The 20,761-nt window shown below is 42.8% G+C and overlaps 4 protein-coding genes and 1 long non-coding RNA gene across 5 annotated transcripts; 2 read left to right on the top strand and 3 right to left on the bottom strand.

The window, feature by feature from the left end:
• The first annotated feature begins 1,206 nt into the window (after positions 1–1,206).
• LOC134182626 (uncharacterized) lies at positions 1,207–7,921 on the top strand. The gene is made up of 2 exons (XR_009970374.1): positions 1,207–1,281; positions 7,775–7,921. It is a non-coding gene; the product is annotated as an uncharacterized LOC134182626 (long non-coding RNA).
• Positions 7,922–11,167: 3,246 nt separating this feature from the next.
• LOC134182476 (putative mediator of RNA polymerase II transcription subunit 26) lies at positions 11,168–12,661 on the bottom strand. The gene is made up of 2 exons (XM_062649878.1): positions 11,761–12,661; positions 11,168–11,572 (listed from the first exon to the last, which is right to left on the bottom strand). The coding sequence occupies exons 1-2, from the start codon at positions 12,619–12,621 to the stop codon at positions 11,168–11,170; spliced, it is 1,266 nt and encodes a 421-aa protein (XP_062505862.1). The 5' UTR covers positions 12,622–12,661.
• A 121-nt stretch (positions 12,662–12,782) lies between these two features.
• LOC134182120 (uncharacterized) lies at positions 12,783–15,351 on the bottom strand. The gene has a single exon (XM_062649462.1). The coding sequence runs from the start codon at positions 15,293–15,295 to the stop codon at positions 14,084–14,086; it is 1,212 nt and encodes a 403-aa protein (XP_062505446.1). The 5' UTR covers positions 15,296–15,351; the 3' UTR covers positions 12,783–14,083.
• Positions 15,352–16,311: 960 nt separating this feature from the next.
• On the bottom strand, positions 16,312–18,097 carry LOC134182559 (uncharacterized). Its single transcript, XM_062649980.1, has one exon. It carries the CDS (start codon positions 18,095–18,097, stop codon positions 16,574–16,576), a length of 1,524 nt encoding a protein of 507 aa, XP_062505964.1. The 3' UTR covers positions 16,312–16,573.
• A 287-nt stretch (positions 18,098–18,384) lies between these two features.
• LOC134182642 (uncharacterized) lies at positions 18,385–19,775 on the top strand. The gene has a single exon (XM_062650079.1). It carries the CDS (start codon positions 18,395–18,397, stop codon positions 19,640–19,642), a length of 1,248 nt encoding a protein of 415 aa, XP_062506063.1. The 5' UTR covers positions 18,385–18,394; the 3' UTR covers positions 19,643–19,775.
• The last annotated feature ends 986 nt before the right edge of the window (positions 19,776–20,761 follow it).

A 20,761-nucleotide genomic window follows, 5' to 3' on the forward strand; every position in this document is an offset into this window, starting at 1 on the left:
CTGATCAGAAAGTCGCTACAGACATGGCGCAGCAGGGCTTTTTTACGTCGAGCTCCAATGTACTTGCAGTAGCTGTATTGTGCTAGGACAGAAACGAGCTTTCTGATCTGCTGGAGCGTAGAATGTTACAGTCTAGATTAGATTTCTGCGCATATTACAGAATCATGTCTAGTAATAGATTGAGCTTTGTTCGTCTCACGCTTCGCTGTCGTCTAAGCTATCATTTCCTAGCATAAATTTAGAGAACCCATTGTGTTGAACTCCAACCTGGTTTCGATTTCCTGTCGAAAGCGAATAGCAATTAGTGTGTCGCCAAAATCGAATGGGAATGCGGAAAATTGTAAACCTTCTATAGAACACGATAGGCAAACAGCTTCAATTTTCTGGTTATTCTTCCGAGTTGCGCAGCATCGTAGAGTATTCATTTCAAAGTTGTCGTCTGTTTGCGGCCTCATACTCTATTTTCCACAGCCAAATTTTATTTCACTGATACGTCAATCATCTAATTCCGGAGAACTGAATGTCAAGGGCCTCGACGAGGACACCGTCTTTCACTTGACAGTTTCCCATGGCAAGAACAACGACCCTATAGAGGCCTTGTATTTGACGGTGAAAAGCCAACTTACACCAGAGAAACGACAGGAAGCTGCTAAAAAATTGGTAGGGTCTCTACCAGACACTACCGTACGAACTGTTGTATTCGTTGCCGAGACGGACGACCTCGATTTTTGTCTTTCTGGTTTCCTTTTTCTGCCCAACACAACCACGCCCACTGAAACTACCATCATGTCACCACCAACTTCCAAGCTTTTCCACTCTCGCAGTATCCTCGAAACCGACATCCTCAAAGAATCGTCGGTAGGCATCATTGGGTTGGGCAGTGGTGGTTCCCAAGTAGCTGTCGAGTTTGCCAAGGCTGGAGTTGGAAAATTGGTTTTAGTTGATTATGATCGTTTAGAATTGAACAACATATCTAGACATGCGTGTGGTCTAAGCGATGTTGGGCGTCTGAAGACCAATGCCTTAAAGGATTTGTTGCTCAACAAGAACCCAGAGGCTTCTATCGAGACTTTTGAACTTGACATCGACGAGACAACTCACAACGACTACCCAGCAATGAATAGCCTCGTACCAGACCCTCTCGCGCCGTCGTGCCCGGTTCCCGTATAACACGACAACGCCGGGGATATACTTGTGTGGGTGTTTAGTACCCGTATGTATCGTGAGCGTAACTCTGATTGCTGGTTAGCAAGGAAGACCGATACCTGTTCACTTTTCAAGGTAAGGATTGTGAGACGTATGTTCGAAAGTTGTGATTTTATTGACTAAAGCAAACTGGGACCCCAAACTTATCTTAAGCCTCAAAAGGACACCCTTCTTAGATCAGTCATACATGTAGATCATGTCTCGTTGCATTTTAGGTGTGTTAGGAGCACTTGGTACGGTTAAACCTAAAGTAGTTACTTCCAAACGAGGACAGAGAATAGGACTTCGTGCTGCATATTGGGAATCGTCTGAACAACTCGTGGCCCATTCTCTGCTTTTGTGGTTGGCTGGACCGTAAGCTTTCTGCAGGAAGATACTAGGCCTTGTATCAAGTTTTAGTATTTGGTGAGCGTTCCCGTTAATACACCTCAAGGTCTTTACTACTAATACAGAAGATTACCTTTCGGATTGAGTATTGCTCCAGCACTGTTCCAGAGAGTGATGGATAATTAACACAGTGGGAAATTTGCCTGGAGTAGTTTGTTACATGGGTGATTTGTGAATAGTTAAGGGAAGAACTGATCAGGAGCATCTGGTAAATCCAAAACAAGTAATGGAAAACTCGGAGGAGTTCTGGATTCAAATAGAAACTAGAAAAATACCAATTTTCTCAGTCATGGGTTGAGGATGTGTGTCGTGTTATTCTGGAAAGCAGTAATTTGATACCAGCTAAGATTAAAGCAATTACAGATATATGCCTCAACCCAAGAATAACAAAAAATTCAATTTTTCTTGAGCATTACGTACTTCGTTTTTTCACCTAGCCTGGCTACATGATGTGCAATATTAAGTTGAGCGATCTATTGCATAAGGGGTTCAAGTGGAAATGAACTGAATTACATTCGAAAGCTGTGAGTGACTTCAAGAATATAATGACCTCTGCAGAAACATTGACCCATTATGATCCAAATCTACCAATATCTTTGGCTTGTGATGCTAGTCCTGTGGGGATAGTCGCTGTGATTTTTCACACATTTCCAGATGGGAGAGAAAACCCTGGCTTATGCATCATGTAAGTTGCCAAAGGCAGATAGAAATTATGCACAAGTCCAAAGGGAAGCTTTAATTTTTATTCATTTTTTTTCATGTAATTTTTAATTTCATTAAATTTTAATTTTTAATTTTTAATTTTTAATTTTTTATTCCCCCTTTCATTTTTTGTAACATTGTTTTTCTTCATTTGATGTTTGATTCTTGTGATCTTTATAGATTTATTTTTTAATTAAACTTTGATTATTAAGCACCTATGTGCTCAAAACTAGAAACTTGAACGCGCGTTCGCTTATTCAATTTCTAACATGAATGGAAAATTGAAATGACCGAAGCCACTAGACACAGTGGAGGTCTCAGCGGGGCTTCCACTGGAACGCGTGTCTCAGGAGATCACATTTCCAACACACAAACAGGTGTTTGTTTTTACTTTACTTTCCGTCACGTGCGAAACCATGTTGGCAGCTCTTGGCCACAGACAACTCCACTCTGACACAACATTGTGCCAGTGAATACCGCGGTCTCTAGCTGTGTGGGTACGTGCATTGTGTAAGTATTTAGATAGGCTCCGCACTAAGGGATCCGGATCGCTCAGTTGGCAACTGTGGTGGCGAAGTAGACAGACTCATTGGTTGTCTAGGAAAAATCGAGAAACAATTAAAACATCCAAACCGTCAACCTACTACAAGCACTAGACTGCGCGCTTGCACGGGCACACTACACGGTACCGAACAAGGGTGGGCGTGGTACTCTGTAGCAGGTCACATTTCATTTGCATGATGTCGCACAACTCACCAAATAAACAGACATTCACGTCCATCGTTTTCTTACAACGCCTTTTGAACTCTATTTGAAGTCAACTCAACTAAACTTTCTTGCTCAACTCAACTAACGTAGAACAGTGCGGCTACAACTGAAAGAACATGGTCATCGTTAGTCAGCTACAGCTAGCTAGAGTTAGCTACTAAGTAGACTACTATGTCAATGCTAGATATAGCTACTAGACTCAATAGTGCTAGACAATGAATGTAGAGTTTTACCGTGTCACTTGATGATCTCTGGGCTGTCATTGTCGACGCGTACGTTCATATCTGCAGTCAAGCTGCGTGACGAGGAGGCACCGGCACCTTGGGTTGTGGTAGATGGAAACACAATTGGTAGTTCCGTGTCCGACGAAATGAAGAAATGTGACCTGTATATAGAGTACCCGCCCACGCTTGTACGGTACCGTGTACTACATATAGTGTGCCCGTGAAAGCGCGCAGTCTACTACTTGTTGGTTGACAGTTTCTTTTTTCAGTTGTGTCTCGATTTTTCCTAGACAACAAACGAGTCTGTATGCTTTGTGACCACAGTCCGACCTTTTTTGCAGAGCTAGGAAACTGAAACTGGAAAATGGATCATTTGACTTAAAGGGATCTTTTAATTTTGCTCAACGTTTGCCGTTCTGTTAATGACACTGACCTGTTAATAAATGATAAGGCTCCGTTCAAGCGACAAAGTTAACCCTAACTTGTCAATTTTTGCATGTTGCTAGACACTTTTTGGAAGCACAGTTTCGTAAATTTTTTCATGCGTTTCGCCTTGAAAGCTGTTTTTGTTTGCTTGTTTGACTAAACTGTTGTTGAAAAGTGTACACATTCATAATCTTTGCTCATTCCGTTAATGTAAACTTTAACAGCAGAGTACCATGCATTGTTGTTGGGGATTTGAACACTTGTAATTATTAAGTAACCCAACCCTGATAAAGTGAGCGGATGAGCACGGCCAAGCCTGAAATTCTGACAGTACACTAGAATTAAATGCCATTTCATACAAATTAGAAATATAAAAATGGTACAGAAAGAAATAGAAACAAGATGTAGACATAAAGACAAATTAGCAGTGTCATGTAGTTTGAATGTTTTGATTTTTTATCAGTGCATCTTTAATTCTTAGTTCTATTTCTTTCATGTTATCTTCAAATGTACCCTATTTATATGGTACTTAGGACTGTAGAAAACGATTTTGATTATGATCAACTTCTCTGCTCTGTTGTTTTTTGGTTTTGCAACTGTTGAACTTTGAAATCAGTTGTTGCTATAAAGACACTGCAGTTCTAGCTTACGCGACTAGTTTTCCCTATTTGGGCGTCATGAAGTCACAAGGATGAGCTGATACTATGCACGTGTGCTTACCAGTAGTGTTTTGGTATAATAGTTTGCACTTGCTGCAAGTGACTTGATGCAAGCTGTTAATTACACTGCTTTCCGTATGTTTGTTGATTCAGCTAGTCAGATTCACTTAGACGAGATTAAACACTTCTTGAGTAGGAGCTACAGGAAGTTTGCTTTTACTCCATCACACTTTTAATTATGGTACAGTAACAGAAAAGATGTGGCCAATGAGTCAATACACATGCGCATACAAAAATTTCAAAACTGCTTTAGTGTCATCCATTTTAAGTTATTAAAGTGGGTTAACTCTTGTTTGAGGTCCATCTGTTACAGTGTAGTAGTCTGGGGGCTGGGTGTTCTCGTTTTTTTGTCTTACCCTTTTCTAGTTCTTGTTCCTTTTTCGTTCTTCTTGTTTTTGCTGCTGTTGTTGTTGTTTGGTGTTTACCGTCCTGAAAGATGTAGCTTCATCCTCTGTGAAGCGATGTACTCCCGCGGTGACACGTTTCTTCACTTCCTCTTTTACCTCTTTTACTAACTGAACTGGATCAGCATACGATTGACAGAAAAATCTGATTTCATTGAAATTTGATGTGGATCCTGGAAGGTAGAATTTAAGGACATTTACATCATCCTGCTGTTCTTTCCACACTAACCTGCAGGCCAGTTCACCCAGATGTGGCACTATTGCTCTGAAAGAGACACTTACTTCATTAATATCGCACGCTAGTTTACCAGTCAGTTCATTCTTTAGACGGGAAAGAAGGACCTTTTCGTAATTATCTATGGATTTCCACATGCGTGTTCCGTTCAATAGCTGGGCTGAATATCTGGTTGAGGAGGTTGATCCTGTTTTTGCTGTTGCTGACTAGGCTTCTCTGAACGTGACATTAGTTTCCCTTGTTGATGGGTTTGGTCCTTATACGTCAGCCTTTCTAATTCTTCGCCACCAAACTCTTCATCTTCGTTGTAGAGCAGTATATTACTGCATTCGTGTCTTGCTGATCCCAATTGCACAAATTTACTTCGTGATTCTTGTTGATCAACTGTGCACCTTCCTTGACCGTCACTGACAGATCTTGCAACTGTCTGTAGAAACTTTGTCCACGAGTGACGTCAAAAGATCCTTGCAACATTTCATAGGGTTTCCAAGCTTTGGTATCTTTCACTTGAAATAGAAAGCAGCCCAAACCAACAGGGAAAGATCCTCCTACTTTTGACTTCCTGCTTTTTATTTCTTTGTCTAAGTTTGCAATGAAAACAATAAAACGCTTGAAGTCGTTGTTGGGCATGTTGCTCCAAACCGTGCGTTGATCCCCACCACTGGGTTGAGCCAAGCCCAGTGTGTGATGAGAGTGCCACTCACCGATGTGACATGTAGACCATACTTCTCCGTCAAGGTGGAACTGGAGCCAGCCTTGGCAAAGTACTTTGTGTCTTGATGGTAGGACATCGATGTGCGGCGACTGTTTTTTCCTAGACCAAGCACAAGTTGCACCACAGCAGTGTTATCGTTTGACCAAAGTCCGACTAGATCGCCTCCCGTTTCTATGTTGGGGTATTTGCGTACCCACTGTTTGATTTGAGCTAGTTTTCCATTGGGTATAACAACTTTCAATGGAGGTCGACGTCTCTTTGAGTATAGTCAGACGACCATTGGGAAGCTAATCTCGCACCCGCCCTAGCCATAGCCAACTGTTGTCGCTATGATAGAAGTCTACAGTGCTGCCAATAAGTCGCGCTTGCTAATTTGACTAGATGATGATGCAACTTATCTATCCCTTTTCCATTTCATTTGGAATTTGAACTTTTAGTTTCACCTCGAAAAAGGAAAAGTTTGCTCTTTTTGTTTTTGCCGTTCTGTACTGGCTGATACACAATAAACACACATAGCAGGCAGCTAGAATTTAAAGCTCAACTGAATCACACCACAACAGGCAGGTGACCTATAGTGGTGTAGTAAGCAATAATTTTACTGAAGAGCGAAGGCTAGAAAATCAGCTGAAAGTCATGGCTGCAGGTAAGTATTAGTACTTCATTTGTTTGCTCATACTAGACATAAGAACAAGTTCAAGCTGGGATTTTTGAAGTGTATTGCTCAATTGGGCTATTGAGCACAGAACTCACTTTGCACGCGTCTTCACTACAGTAATGTCTTGATGTAGGTGGCCAATTTTTAGGAATACATAATGAACATACATGCTGCATCCTGCTGTTTATATACGCGTGCTATCTATTGGCTTCTTCAAATTCTGGACAACACAAATGAACTAGAGAGTAACAAGGATTTGAAACTGCAGACAGTTCAAATTGCAAATGTTGCTTGGGGATTACTTAGCTAAAAACAAACATATGAACTATAGTTTCTTCACAAATTAAAAAAAACCCGGTCAGTCTACCGCTGGTTTCATCACATGTGCTTGAGGAATCGATCAATGTCTTTGCCTGTTCTCAAATGATTTTCGTAGGCTTCCAACCAAAGTCTTCCCTTTAGAAAGACGAGGTACATAGTGTTGTTAGCAGACCAGGTACAGGGATCGTAATGGCAGAGACATTGATATCCATCAATTGATCCCAAAGTGTGAAATGTGCTCGAATATTGAGGAAGCGAATTGCCGTTTCGCTGTTTGACGATCTTTGAAGACCAAACAATGGTCAAATTTGGACATGAGTTAGGCCAGTCGTCCGGTACGTAGAGACGTAAAGTGTAGCGACTTCCAACGTTTGTTGTGAACGCCACATCAACCTTGGTTTCTCCTCTGCGCGTGGTGTCATGCCATCTAGCACTACAGAAGTTCTTTCCAGAATCTGCTTCTCCACAGCTAGACGATTTCGCTGAGCAGTCGACCACATTGTGCTTACTCTAGAAAATAGATGGCAACCGCCGAATGAAGCGGGAAGTCCCGTATCTGACAAGAGTACTGAGGCAATCGCTTTGATCATGGGGAATCAGGAAACCACGCATTGTACTAACATACAGTGCCGTAAGTTGTGTTACAGTCGGTTTCTCTAGGGTAACTGTGGTGTCTCTTGGTACCGGTAGCATAACCCGGCTCATATACCAACTCCGCGTATTCGATTCCTTCTATTAGCTAGCGTACTAGAGTCAACGATTTACTTTGTTACGATACTACATGTCATCGGTTGCTCTTTGACAAGTTGCACAAGTATGAAAGCCTGTTCAAGTATCTTACTAGCAAGCTCTGAAAAGTGTCCACAACTTGCTGTTAGAATCATTGCAGCATGATTGGTAAAATGTAGAAATACGTATGGAAATTAGACCGGTGACGTGCAGTACCGCGTTTACCCAAGTACCCGTATAGACAGTTTGGCTAGCTAGTTTCAACATTGTTTGTGAATTGTAGCCGTCAGTATGAGCGATGTTGGGAGCTTCATGGAAACCCTCGCTAGAGGAGAGTCGAAAGGGGGACGCGAATTGGTGTTTGATGAGCGCACAGGTCGACTTGAGACGGTGAGGGCCGGGCAATGTAACCCTGATCAGAAAGTGGCTACAGACATGGCGCAGCAAGGCTTTTTCACGTCAAAGACCTCCGATGTACTCACAGTAATTATTCCGGACTAAGAAACATGGTTCAGATCATCCTTCTGCATGATCTGCTGGAACGTACATGTTGTGAACTGTTAGTAGGTTTGACTATAGATGTTTGGGCATTTAAAATATTTGTGTATTTAGTTCAGTATCATTCAAAATAATAGAGTAATATTTTGTTCGTTTTCACGCGCTTTGCTACCGTCTGCGCTGTCATTATTTAGCTAGCACCTCAAACGGGAATGCATCCTGTTGAACTGTGACGTGGTTTCTATTTCCTTTCGAAAGCAATTTGTGTATCACCTAGTCGATTTAGATGCGGAAAAATTCTAAACTTCTAAGTAAAGTATGGAAACATCTTCAGTTTAGCCCATGGCTATAGACATCTGATTGAACATATTACACTATTCATTTGATTTTTAAAGATGTCTGATAAATGCAGGGTAAAAGTCTTCTCTCCACAAACAAATTTTGTTTTACTGATATGCCAGTCAGCTGAATCAGGAGATGAACGTGAAGGGCCTCGACAAGGACACCGTCTTTCACTTGATATAGTGTCTCATAACGATAACCGTAACTCGATCTGTATTTGACGTTGAAAAGTCAACTTGCACCAGAGCAATGACAATAAGCTGCTAAAGAATTGGTAGAGTCTCTACCAAACGCTACCATACGAATAATTATTGTTGTATTCGTTGCCAAGGCGGACGACCTCGATTTTGTCTTTCCGCTTTCCTTTTTCCGCCCAACACAATCACGCCCACAGAAACTACATGTCGCCGGCAAGTTCCAAGCTCTTCCATTCTCGTAGTATCCTTGCAAGCGACATCCTCAAAGAATCGTGGGTGGGTTGGGCAGTGGTGGTTCCCAAGTAGCTGTCGAGTTTGCAAAGATTGGAGCTAGAAAACTGGTGATTTGTTGCCTAGGATCGACTAGAATTGAACAACATACGTATCTAGCTAAACATGCGTGCGATATTCGGCGTCTCAAGACCAATGCCTTAATAATGGATTAGTTGCTTAACAAGAACCCAGAGGCTACTTAACTTACAGCTAGCGAGACTTTTGAACTTGACATCAACGAGACGACTGACGGCGACTACCAAGCAATGAATGACAGTCTGCTATTATGTGACCTCATCATCTCCGCTACCGATAAGGTGCAAAGTCGTCACAATATCACAACGCCGTCTCTTGAGCTTGAAATAACCACAATGCAGCACAGGAGCTGCTGGAGCTGAGGTACTCAGAGTTCGCCCAGGTTCATCTGCATATCTCAATCGGATGCGACGGTTCCATGCAGGTGACGTCTGATGATCTAGGCCGTTTTGTTTGAACGTCTGGGGATTCGAAGTTCACTCCTGCGTATGTAGCAGACAGTGATGCTGAAGCCAAAGTTCAAGTGGGTATATCCTTTGGTATCACCAGCATTTCAAACACGATTGTAAAGCTGCCTTTTCTTAGTAGAGCTTTACCAAACCATGTGGGATCTCTAGCCTTGAAAGTGAACTGACTTCTAAGATTTCTTGATGGGCCAATCGAAGAGAGCAGGAATTGAAGTCCTACCTAGAAGGAGACTTTCATAGGTTGGACAAGCCTGCTATCCTGCGCTGCATGCATGGTACCCATTCAGATTTCAACCTGATCCAAACTGCATGACTGAATGGCATACTAAAGTCATAATTCTGTGGTTGTACTGTAGTTTGGACATAAAGCTATGTTTGTATGCTTGTTTGTATAGGTTTTACAATTCATATTCGATTTACCATACATCAACCTTGACTGCCATTGAACATTGACACAGCTGGGCATAGATGTCTGTAGCAAATAGCTTTAGTGTATATATAGTGAATGACTCAACTCCAATAAGCAATTCCTAGATGAGTAAGAGCAACATTAATGCTGATACTACAATATATACAGCGCCTATATCTTTTTTCCCTAGGAAAGTCTTCATCACATACTTTGTCGATTGCCCAGGACTTTGCATCAGCAAACAGTCGACAACCTAATTGATACTCTTTGTGAATGATAGACCAATACCATCTTATTTTCAAACAGCTGGCTTTAATTAAGTACATGTTTAGTTTTAGTGGAGTTGATTCACAAAACTACGTAACATTTGTGTGGGCGTTGAGGGCTCTGGAGATCATAAAGGAAATACGGAAAATCCTGTCACCCATGGGTTCGCGCAGCCTCCCTGCTCGCAGACGTCTTCCTACGTGACTATAAACACCTGAGCACAGCTTTCCGTCATGGTGAAATAGTACTCTCTGTTCAAACGGTGTTTTACAGCCACGAAAGTCTCTTTATAGCTAAGCTCAAGGCATACAAAACAATAAGGAACGTTTGCGTTACCTAGCAGTTTTTAGTAATTAGTAAGGCAAGTCACGTGACTATGTTCTGTGTGATGAGCTGTATCATCCCGTTACAAACCAAGGCAAATCAGTTGTACAAATTTAATAATGCTCGACATTAAAGGACATTGCTGTTTATCGCTTGTTGTAGAGGTAACAAAACGGTTAAAGGCCTATTCATGGGACACAAGTAAGTCTACTAAATATGACAGTGTCCTGAAAATAAGTAGAAGAAATGGGAGGATGTTCAATGTACCAGACATGTAACATATCTTCTTTTCTTAGTCTGCTACTGTTCGTGCTTGTTTTACTGAAAAGATATCTGAGATCAATGAATGTAGTGGTGAACTTGGAGTTAACTTTTAGGGAAGTGAAGAGGTTTGATATGATACTGCACAATTTCTTCAAGTGCATGATTTGATGCAATAACCTTAAATTGCACATCACCAGATTCCATCAAGGGTACTAGATTGTTCTTAGATTTAATTATGAATAGTACGTGTATTTGTCTAGACTGGGAAGGCATTGGTTCATCAATCCTTATTGTAATTATAAAGACGTGATTAATGTGTAATTTATTTCCATTGAACCATACTATGTCATGTGATACCACATGGCAAGAAAACCTCGCTGTTGTAACAGCACACATGTGCACGCCAACAATTCAAAATCTTGCAATGCTGTTTGACCTAACGTTAGATCGAAGCTGGTGAAGCTACACAGGTGTCCCTGAAATTGCTCATAATTGAATGAGGTCTCCCTGCTGTTTAGGATGGGTCTGTTGTTCTGTTTGCATTGGATGTTGTACTCCAACTTGAAGGACTACCTCTTTCATGTCACTAGTTGCTGTATTCACATGCCCAGGATAAGGAGGTTGAGGTTGTGGTGAACAGGGAGTCTGCCAGTGTGGTGGTCCTTGTTGATAATGATAAGGAGCTTGATATTGTGGTGGGTAGGGAGCCTGCCAGTTTGGTTGTCCTTGTTGATTTGTGAGTGATTGGGGGTTATTATGTCTTGTTTGATGGATTCCCTGTTGTTGTGATAGATGGGAAACTTGTTGTGGTACACGATTAGCTGGTGTTGAGGTGGCTTTCCGTTGATCAAAATAGGCAGGTTGATGTTCCTGGACACTTTCTTGAGGCCAGTTGTGTTGAGATGATCTAGGGTAAGCTCCAGTAGTGGAATGTCTGGTATGCGGGTAACCAGTAGACTCTGTGGATCCTGATGGAAGTTGTTGATAGTTGGAGTGGGTGTTAACTGCCATTGAACAATAAGATGGAATTAAATGTGCTATCTCAGTTGCTTGGTCTGCAATCTCAGCAGTTGAAAGTTGTTGTTGTTGTTGTTGTTGTTGTTGTTGTGTTAGGCAGTTATACTGTTGTTGTTGTTGTTGTTGATGATGATGATGCTGCTGCTGTTGTTTTTGGTGGTGGTGGTAGTCGTGCAGTTGTTAGAGATGACAGTTGTTGTTGTTGTTGTTGTTGTTCGTGTGGTAGTAGTTGTGTTGTTAGATATGGTTGTTGTTGTTGTTGTTGTTGTTGTCGTTGCTGTATCTCTTGCTGTTGTATTTGCTCTTGTCGTTGTCGCTGCTGTTGTGGTTGTGGATGTGGAAGCAATATCAATCTTTCTTGGTCTTTGCTGTAGAGCAGTATATGACCGAGTTCATATCCTTGTGATCGTGATGATTGTACATGTTCAACTGCAACTTCATGCCTTTTGTAGAGAGTCTCAGCACCTTTCCCAATCATCGGGACCAGTTCATGTCTGTACGGGCTTTGTCCGTTAGTAACATCAAAATATCCTTGCATTACATCATATTGTTCCCAAGATTTCGTATCTTTCACTTGAAATAGGAAGCAGCCCAGACCAGTGCCTCCACGGAGCTCTACATCTCTCGTCCTGCTTCGCGTCTCTTTTTCCAAGTTTGCAATGAAGATGATGAAACGCTTGAAGCCATTGTTGGGCATGTTGCTCCAAACCGTTTTCTGATCTCCATCACTCGGTCGAGCCAAGCCCAGAGTGTGATGAGAGTGCCACTCACCGATGTGGCAAAGACCATACTGCTCAGTTATAACGGAGTCACTCTCAGCAAGGTATTTTGTATCTTGAAAGTACGACATTGTTGTGCGACGACTCCTTTTTCCTGGACCAAGCACAAATTGTACAACGGCGGTGTTGTCTTTTGACCAAAGTCCGAAGAGATCTCCTCCCGTTTCTTTGTTAGGGTGGTCAAGAACCCATCTTCTGATCTGGGCAAGTTCTCCGTTGGGTATAACCACATTGAAAGACAGAGGTCGACAGGTCATTGAGCTATATGTAGACGACGATCAAACATCTAGATTTGCATTTACTCTGGCTGTCACACTGAGATGCAGGTACACCTCCTCTAGGTTTGCTCTTTCTCGACTAAACAAATTACAGGCTAATTTGCCAAAAATGCTATTCATGCGTTTCCGTATACCAAACCGGAAGTGAAAGATGCATATCGCGTTTCCTGCCTTGTGTCTTTTGTAATGATTCTGTTTCAGTACGCCACACAACTAATTGAACCAAATTTTTCTTCAGTCAATATAGGTAGGATAAAAACATAGCTGCATATATATACACACTACAGCCAATGTATCCATGCTAGACGCAAGAACCTTTCAAAGCTGAGCTAATGTCTAGCTAGAATATTGTGCAAGTGTGAGGCTAGGGCACCCACCGTGATTGCAAAATTCAAATTTACTCTTTAGACTTATATTGCAGCTGCAATAATTGATTAAAGTCTAATACTTGCAGAATACTACTATAGTTTCATGCAATAGATATATCTATTGCTAGGTTCTTTGCTGTGTCTGTCACATGTGTTGTGTCTGTCACATGTGTTGTGTCTGTCACATGTGTTTCAGGTAGCAATCTATGTCTTTGCCTGTCCCCAGGTGATTCTCGTAAGCTTCCAGCCATAGCCTTCCCTTTAGAAAGACTACGTACATTGTGTTGTTAGCAGACCAGCTAGACGGGTGGTAGTGGCAGAGACACTGATACCCGTCAACGGACAAATCCAAAGTGTGGTATTCATCCGATATCGCGGGAAGATAGTCACCGTTTCGTAGTTTGAGAGGTTTAGAAGACCGAACAATAGCCAACTGGGGACAGGAGTTGGGCCAATCAGCTGGTACGTAGAGACGCAAGGTGTAGCGACCTCCAACATTTGTTGTGAAATCTACATCCACCTTGGTTGCTCCTCTGCTTTTCCAGTCATGCCATCGAACACCTCGGAAGCTCTTCTCCAAAATCTGTTTCTCAACCGCCAGACGACTTTGCTGAGCGCTTGACCACATTGTGCTTTTCAGGGAAGGAAAACGGTAAATGACGCTCGCAAGGGTATGTCAATCTATAAATAGTGTACCAAATTAGTAACCGCAATTCGGAAGTGTATTAGTTGTCTTGAGGACAGCGAGTGTAATAGAATCAACAGAACTCGCACTAGTTTAACACACGCAGCTAGTCTCATGTAGCTAGACGGGTCTTCTTCTTTCTGCTTCCTGTAGAAGAAGAACTCACCTCAACTCACTCACTCGCTCACTTGATCACTCACTCACTCACTCACTCACTCACTCACTCACTCACTCACTCTCTTTATTCAATTTCACTGGTAAACACACTTTATCTGACAGTCACTCGCAAGAAAACTTGTATATCTAACTAAATAGACAAATAACTTGAACATCACTATCACTAATACAAACTAAACACTACAACACACCTACACAAACTCACAGCTAACTACGTAAAGTCACCACCAAAGTATCTTGCTGACATCGTAAAAGCAGCATCAGGATTTCCGATACACTTTCCAACGATGGCAGACACCTTGTTTTGGATGATTGATGAGTTGGCCCTTTGAAGATTGATCGCTATTCTCCTTCTCCAATGTAGCTTGAATTCGCTGGGATTTAAGCCTGTAGATTGAGGGGACTTCTTTGATAGTTCTTCTAGTGTCGTCTCCGCTGTGTTTCCCCAACGGCCGTATACCTCTAGGGCAATGGGACGAAACAAATACCCAAGATTTGTTGACTTGACAAGGTACTTGCTATCTTTCTCTCTCTCCTTCTCGGCTGCTGCAAAACCAGGTTTGCTACAACTGGCACTGATTGACCGCTTCGCCAAGGGATGGGTGATGGTTACATCTAAGAGAAGCTTTTTTCCATCTTTATAATTGTATATGGCGATGTCAGGACGTTGCTTATTCTCGAATTGCGCTGTCAACTCTTTGCGACAATGGAATCCAAGAGATTTGGACATGTCGTAAAAGCAGTCGAGTACACTGTCATGTCGTTTGATTGGGCCTCCACCCCACTTACAGGTCATGGCATGGTATCCTTCAATGTCTATGGGCTGACCACACTGAGCAACACACTGGTCCAAAGAATGCAAGCACGGGATGGCTTTACCGAGTCGCAGACAAACAGCGTTGACAAAGTTGTCATTGCCGAGAATAAAATGATGCGTACTCGGAATCGCATCCAGCCAAGCCCCAGAATTTGGACCACCACAACCTTGTATTCGGGCTTGCTCACAACTATTGGTGCATTGTTGTAAAACCTGGGTGAACTCAACAGCTTTCTTGGCTTGGTGAAGTTTTCCTTGAAGTTTCTTTGGAGCATCTGGAAGTTTTGATATACATGATAACACTTTTCGAGTATCGTCGAACTGCTGGTGAAGATTTGCCAGGGCACTTGTCAATTCACTGAGAACTAGAGGCTGATCTTTGTCGTGATCTCTTAGGAGGCCATCACACAAACTACTCAGACGACCATCACGATGAGGGAGATGACCTAGAGTGTTGGACCAACCTCCAAGAAAAGCCTCAAACGCAGAATGCTTTGCAGACCGAAGACCAAAACCTCCTTGTTGAATGTCAAGTCGAAGTTGTGAGCATTCCAGAGCATTGAGAGCACCACATCCTATGATGTTCTCGAAAGCCTTGACTATCATGGTATCATGCAGTTCTGCAGCTTCAGCTATCAACGAATGTGGAACAGTTCGAAGAAGATGAGTAATCTTACTCACTCACTCACTCACTCACTCACTCACTCACTCACTCACTCACTCACTTTTATTTCAACTCAGAAAAAGGTAATCACAACTGTTAGTAGCTAATTTAGTAAGCTCAGTCAAAATAGAATAATTCTAGAATAGCATACAAGGAAACATCTAGCACAAGCAAATTGAAAATGACAATAACTCTATTACATAAATACACCCTAAAAACGACAGGAAAACCATACACCTACTTACGTAAAGGCACTAGCAAAGTATCTTGCTGAAATGGCAAAAGCAGCATCACTGTTTTTGACACACTTTTCAACAATGGCAGACACCTTGGTTTGGATGATTGACGAGTAGCCCTTTGAAGACAGACAACTATTCTCCTTCTCCAATGCATCTTGAACTCGTTGGGTTTTAAGCCTGAACATAGAAGACATGACTTTGATAGTTCTTCTAGTGTCTCCTCTGCTTTGTTTCCCCAGCAACCGTATACCTCCAAGACAATGGGACGAAATAAGTACCCAAGATTTGTTGACTCAACAAGGTATTTGCGATCTTTCTCCCTCCGTTTCAGCTGCAGCAAAACCAGGTCTACTAAAACTCACTCACTCACTCATTCACTCACTCACTCACACACACACACACACACACACACACACACACACACACACACACACACACACAGACACACACACACACAGACACACACACACACACAGACACACACACACACAGACACACACACACACAGACACACACACACAGACACACACACACACACACACACACACACACAGACACACACACACACACAGACACACACACACACACAGACACACACACACACACACACACACACACACACACACACAGACACACACAGACACACACACACACACACACACACACAGACACACACACACACACAGACACACAGACACACAGACACACACACACACACACACACACACACACACACACACACACACACACACACACAGCAATGCCGCCTGAATGCTGGTATACCAATATTTGTAATTGCAGTAAAGTATATAATCAGTGAACACATCATTGTGAGCTAATTGCAAGTCCCTTTAGCTAGTTCCTACAGCACCTCAAAAAGCTGAAACATAAGTTACATTATTTTTTTGTTTTATAATATTACGGACCAACTCTACTCGTGTATTTGTTCCATCGAAGGTTACTCTCCAAGTCTACTTGGTACTAGCTGTTTCTGCCTCTTCTGATATAATTTGAACAGCCATACCGGGAATTGGTCCTCATTCGGGTTGTGGTGTCATATTTTGAATATCTGGAAGTATTTTGGATTCTATCATTTCGAGAGTACTGGCTTCGTACAGCTGCTGAAATGACTTGATTTCTCGCGGGCATCTTTTCTGTTACACCTGCAACGATCTTCTGTACTCTTTCAACAATTGTGCTAGCTACTAGGCTAGTTCTGTGTCTGCTGTTCAGGTCAATGGTAAAAGAAGGAGTGGTAGCTAGCCCACTAGTGTACAATTTCAATGTATGTCCTTTGTCGTCGTGACAGATGAGTCTACACGCGAGATCGCACTTGCTTGGTACGCATACTTTGAAGTGAATAGTGACAGCTTCAAGTTCTTTGATCAATTGTCCAGTGAGATCATGAGCCAGATTCTCAAGAAGCGACTGGTGAGAGGGTAAAATTACGTCCCACAATGGTGCACCTACAGTTTTCAGTGTTTCTCTTATGCTTGTAACAGCCTGACGGTTACTCCCGGAACCTCGGAGTGCTCTGCTGCTCGTCCCACTTGGGGTTTGGGGCCTCATTCTTGAAGTGGGCTTTGCGCTCTCGACAGTTGCTAGACTTCTGCCTCCACCGCCATGCGAAGTTCGAATTGTTTGGCTAGGAGTTCCAGTCCTACTACTGGTGTCGCTAACAGGTGCGATACCAGACTTTGAAACGCTAGTGAGATCACGAAAACTTCGATTAATTGCTGTGTGATGATCATAATTGAGTGAAGTGGATCGTGATTTGCTATATAGAACTATGTTGTTTCCCGTCTTTGTGACGTCCCAGCCGCGCGATATTGACATCTGTTCTTTGACGTTGACTTCATGTGGAGAGTGAACACTTTCAGCGCCTATGCTTATCGTCTGATGGAGTGCTCGCGACTTTCTGTATGAGCTTTGACCATCAATTACCTTAAACGAGCCCTGCAACATGTCGCACCGTTCCCAAGTGACGGTATCCTTCACCTCAAACAGGAAGCAGCCCAGACCTACACAGTTCTCTCGTCCAATACTTGGACGGTAGGCGTGACTTCTGCTGCTCTCGCCACGGTCGATGTTGGCAATGCATACAATAAAACGCCTAAACCCGTTGCTAGGCATATGACGCCATACCGTGCTTTCGTCTCCCGCACTGGGTCTTGCCAGACCCAAAGTGTGATGAGAGTGCCACTCCCCAATATGACAAAGACCGTATTCCTGTGTAAGTTGGCGACCCTTATTCCCAAGATACTCTGTGTCTTGAAAAAACGATGTTGTAGTACGTCTGCTGTGTTCTCCAGGTCCAAGAACGAGATGCACAACGGCAGTGTTGTCTGTTGACCACAGACCAAAAAGGTCCCCGCCAGTTTCGATGTTCTCGTGAAGAAGGACCCACGCTTGAAGCTGCGCCAACTCGCCATTGTGAATGCTGAGTTGAAATGGTTTTCTGGATGAGCCAGCACTGCTTCTTATTCGAACGGTGCTGTTGGTCATTTTACTGTACACTACAGGTTGATTTGACTGTTACCGTTGATTGATGCGGTCATTTGTTATAGTCTAGATTTCTGTGATAGAGGATGAGGAGCTAGCACGAGAAGCTTGCTGTCGATGTACGAAACTTGAAGACGGACAATGTACTGCATATTGCACGTGATAAATCTTCCGGTTTCCTGCCACGTCATTCTAATAGTTTTCGCTTTGAAGCGAAACCGGAAGTTTCGTTATGTACCCGAAGCATCCGCTCACATGCTAGCTACCACCCACATTCCGATTGTCGACGGTGCAGGCGCCATGACTCAATCTTGTTCTACAGGTATCATCTATGCATCAGAATTTGAGGTTATTCGTCAACATTTTGAAGCGTCACGTTTAAGTGGAGAAAGCGAGGCAAACGGTGCTCTTTACGGTCTATGGACACGTAGCGGCGGTATTGTGGTTCAGTTGGCGAATGCGTCAGGTGGACCTCAAGCGGATATGTGGACGTCTTTCTGCGGAGACCACCGACTGGATAGAGTTGGTTCATGGGGAAACAAGGAACCGAAACTACAAGACCGACCGAGTGACCTGGACGAATCTCTTGTTTTTGTTTATGTTTGCCGTTCTCCTGATAATGACAAACTTATCTGCTACTCTATTCCTGCTTCCGCAAAGACATCCTCCTTACAAGTGACAGAGTTGACGACGCTACCCACCAGAAGTCCTTTTCGAGCTTTAAAAGATTCTGATACGACAATCCTTCTAGATCCTGGCACGAAATATCTACAGAAGATTCCGCAACCTCACTTGAAGAGGCATTGGAGCAGCAAGGAACGCTACATTGACTTCCTCACAAATCTCCAAAAGTGTTTCAGTGACACCGAAATGGAAGTGAAGCAGTTTCAGGACCCTGGATCAGACTACATTGCATTGCAGGTAAAATCTAGGGAAGCGACGTTTGCTGTCGGGTTTCCATCTGATTTTGACAAGAAGCGTAAGGTGGACGTCTACCGTGACAAACAAGATCCATTTGTAGTAAAACTACCATTGGATGCACACAAGGCTTTTGATACACTTGTTTCTAGTTTGCTCCATAATGATCAACTAACAGACAAGGGTTCAAGGGAAGGCCAAATTGCAAAGAAATCCCCCGTTTCAGTAACCGATTTACAGATGCCTCCCTCTTCAACTCCCTCACTAGCTTCAAAAACTCGTGATAAGACAAGAAGACTACTAAATTCAGACGTACAGTATCTACAAATGAATTCAGTATCTGACTTGACGGGCCATTGGACCAGCAAGAAAACATACCGCGACTTCCTCAAAGATCTGCGAACATGTTTCAGTGCCGCAGAAATGGAGGTGAAGCAGTTTCAGCAGCCTGGATCAGACTACATTGCATTGCAGGTAAAAGCTAGGGAAGCGACGTTTGCTGTCGGGTTTCCATCTGATTTTGACAAGAAGCGTAAGGTGGACGTCTACCGTGACAAACAAGATCCAGTTGTACTACAACTAGCATTGGATGCAAACGAGGCCTTTTCTACACTTCTTTCTTGTCTTTGACCATACTAGTAATGACATATGCCATAAATAACAATAAAGAAAGCAATGACATGCTATAGCAATAACGATTCAACCTCTGTACTTTTCCGACGTGCTTTAACTTGACAAGATTAGCCACGTTCTCTTCGTTGAAAAGAAGCACTAGTGTTAAAATAGTAGGTGTGTATAAGGTCACGTGTCCGTCACTACACACTCCATGCCAAGACTTGTTTATACGTACAGTTGGCTGAGAAACGACAGGCAGTCTCTAGAACTGACACGTAGCTTCATTTGCATCACGAAACTATGAGAAACACACATACTGTTACGAAATAGCAAGCCAACAATTTAACAAAAGTGATTTTTCCTTCGTAGCAAGGTAGTCTCATTATTTTAGTAGAAACCTTTGACGCAGCAAGAGCATTGGAAGGCAATTACAGCATTTGAGATAATTGGCCGCATCCGCTCTCGAGACAATTTAGCACATAACCCTAACCGTAACGATGCTAAATAATAATATAACAGGTGGCTGAGAAGGACATGAAGTCTTTGTACCAAATAGCTTTATCTGCATCCGAATCTACGAGAAACACAGTAGAGTACTGTACGCATACTGCTACGAAAGAGCACGCAGAAACTAGACTGACATACCCATATCCGTCTATCACAGCCTATATCTGGCCGTCGAGTCGTTGATCTACGCGGTATTACTATAACCCTAGCGCATGCGCGCCTTGGGTTAAAACAGACACGTTTATTACATAGACGCCATAGCAGCTTTCACGTGCTTGTCATGTCAACATTGGATATCAAAATAATGGCGACAAAATCGTGTAGGCCCCTGTGTTCTCTTTGGGGATAGCGACATCCTTCCTGGTCTTCTTCCTTAGTGGTCGAATTCATACAGGGGAATTCATCATTAACGTGTCCACCTACAGGCAGATCTTCCCTGCAATTAGAATCGCGTAGCGGTGCCATAATCTTTTCCTCTTCTTGGCTAAACTCCTGGGCAGTCGTTTGTTGTCTGATTTCATAGCTGAGGGTAGCATATCCTCTGAATTTAACCAGGATTGCTGTTTTCTTGCTACTTCTTCCTTCTCTTGCTCCCCAACTCTTTTCCTGATTTGGTCAATATGAACC

The sequence above is a fragment of the Corticium candelabrum genome, chromosome 7, assembly GCF_963422355.1.
Source record: "Corticium candelabrum chromosome 7, ooCorCand1.1, whole genome shotgun sequence".
Lineage (NCBI taxonomy): Eukaryota > Metazoa > Porifera > Homoscleromorpha > Homosclerophorida > Plakinidae > Corticium > Corticium candelabrum.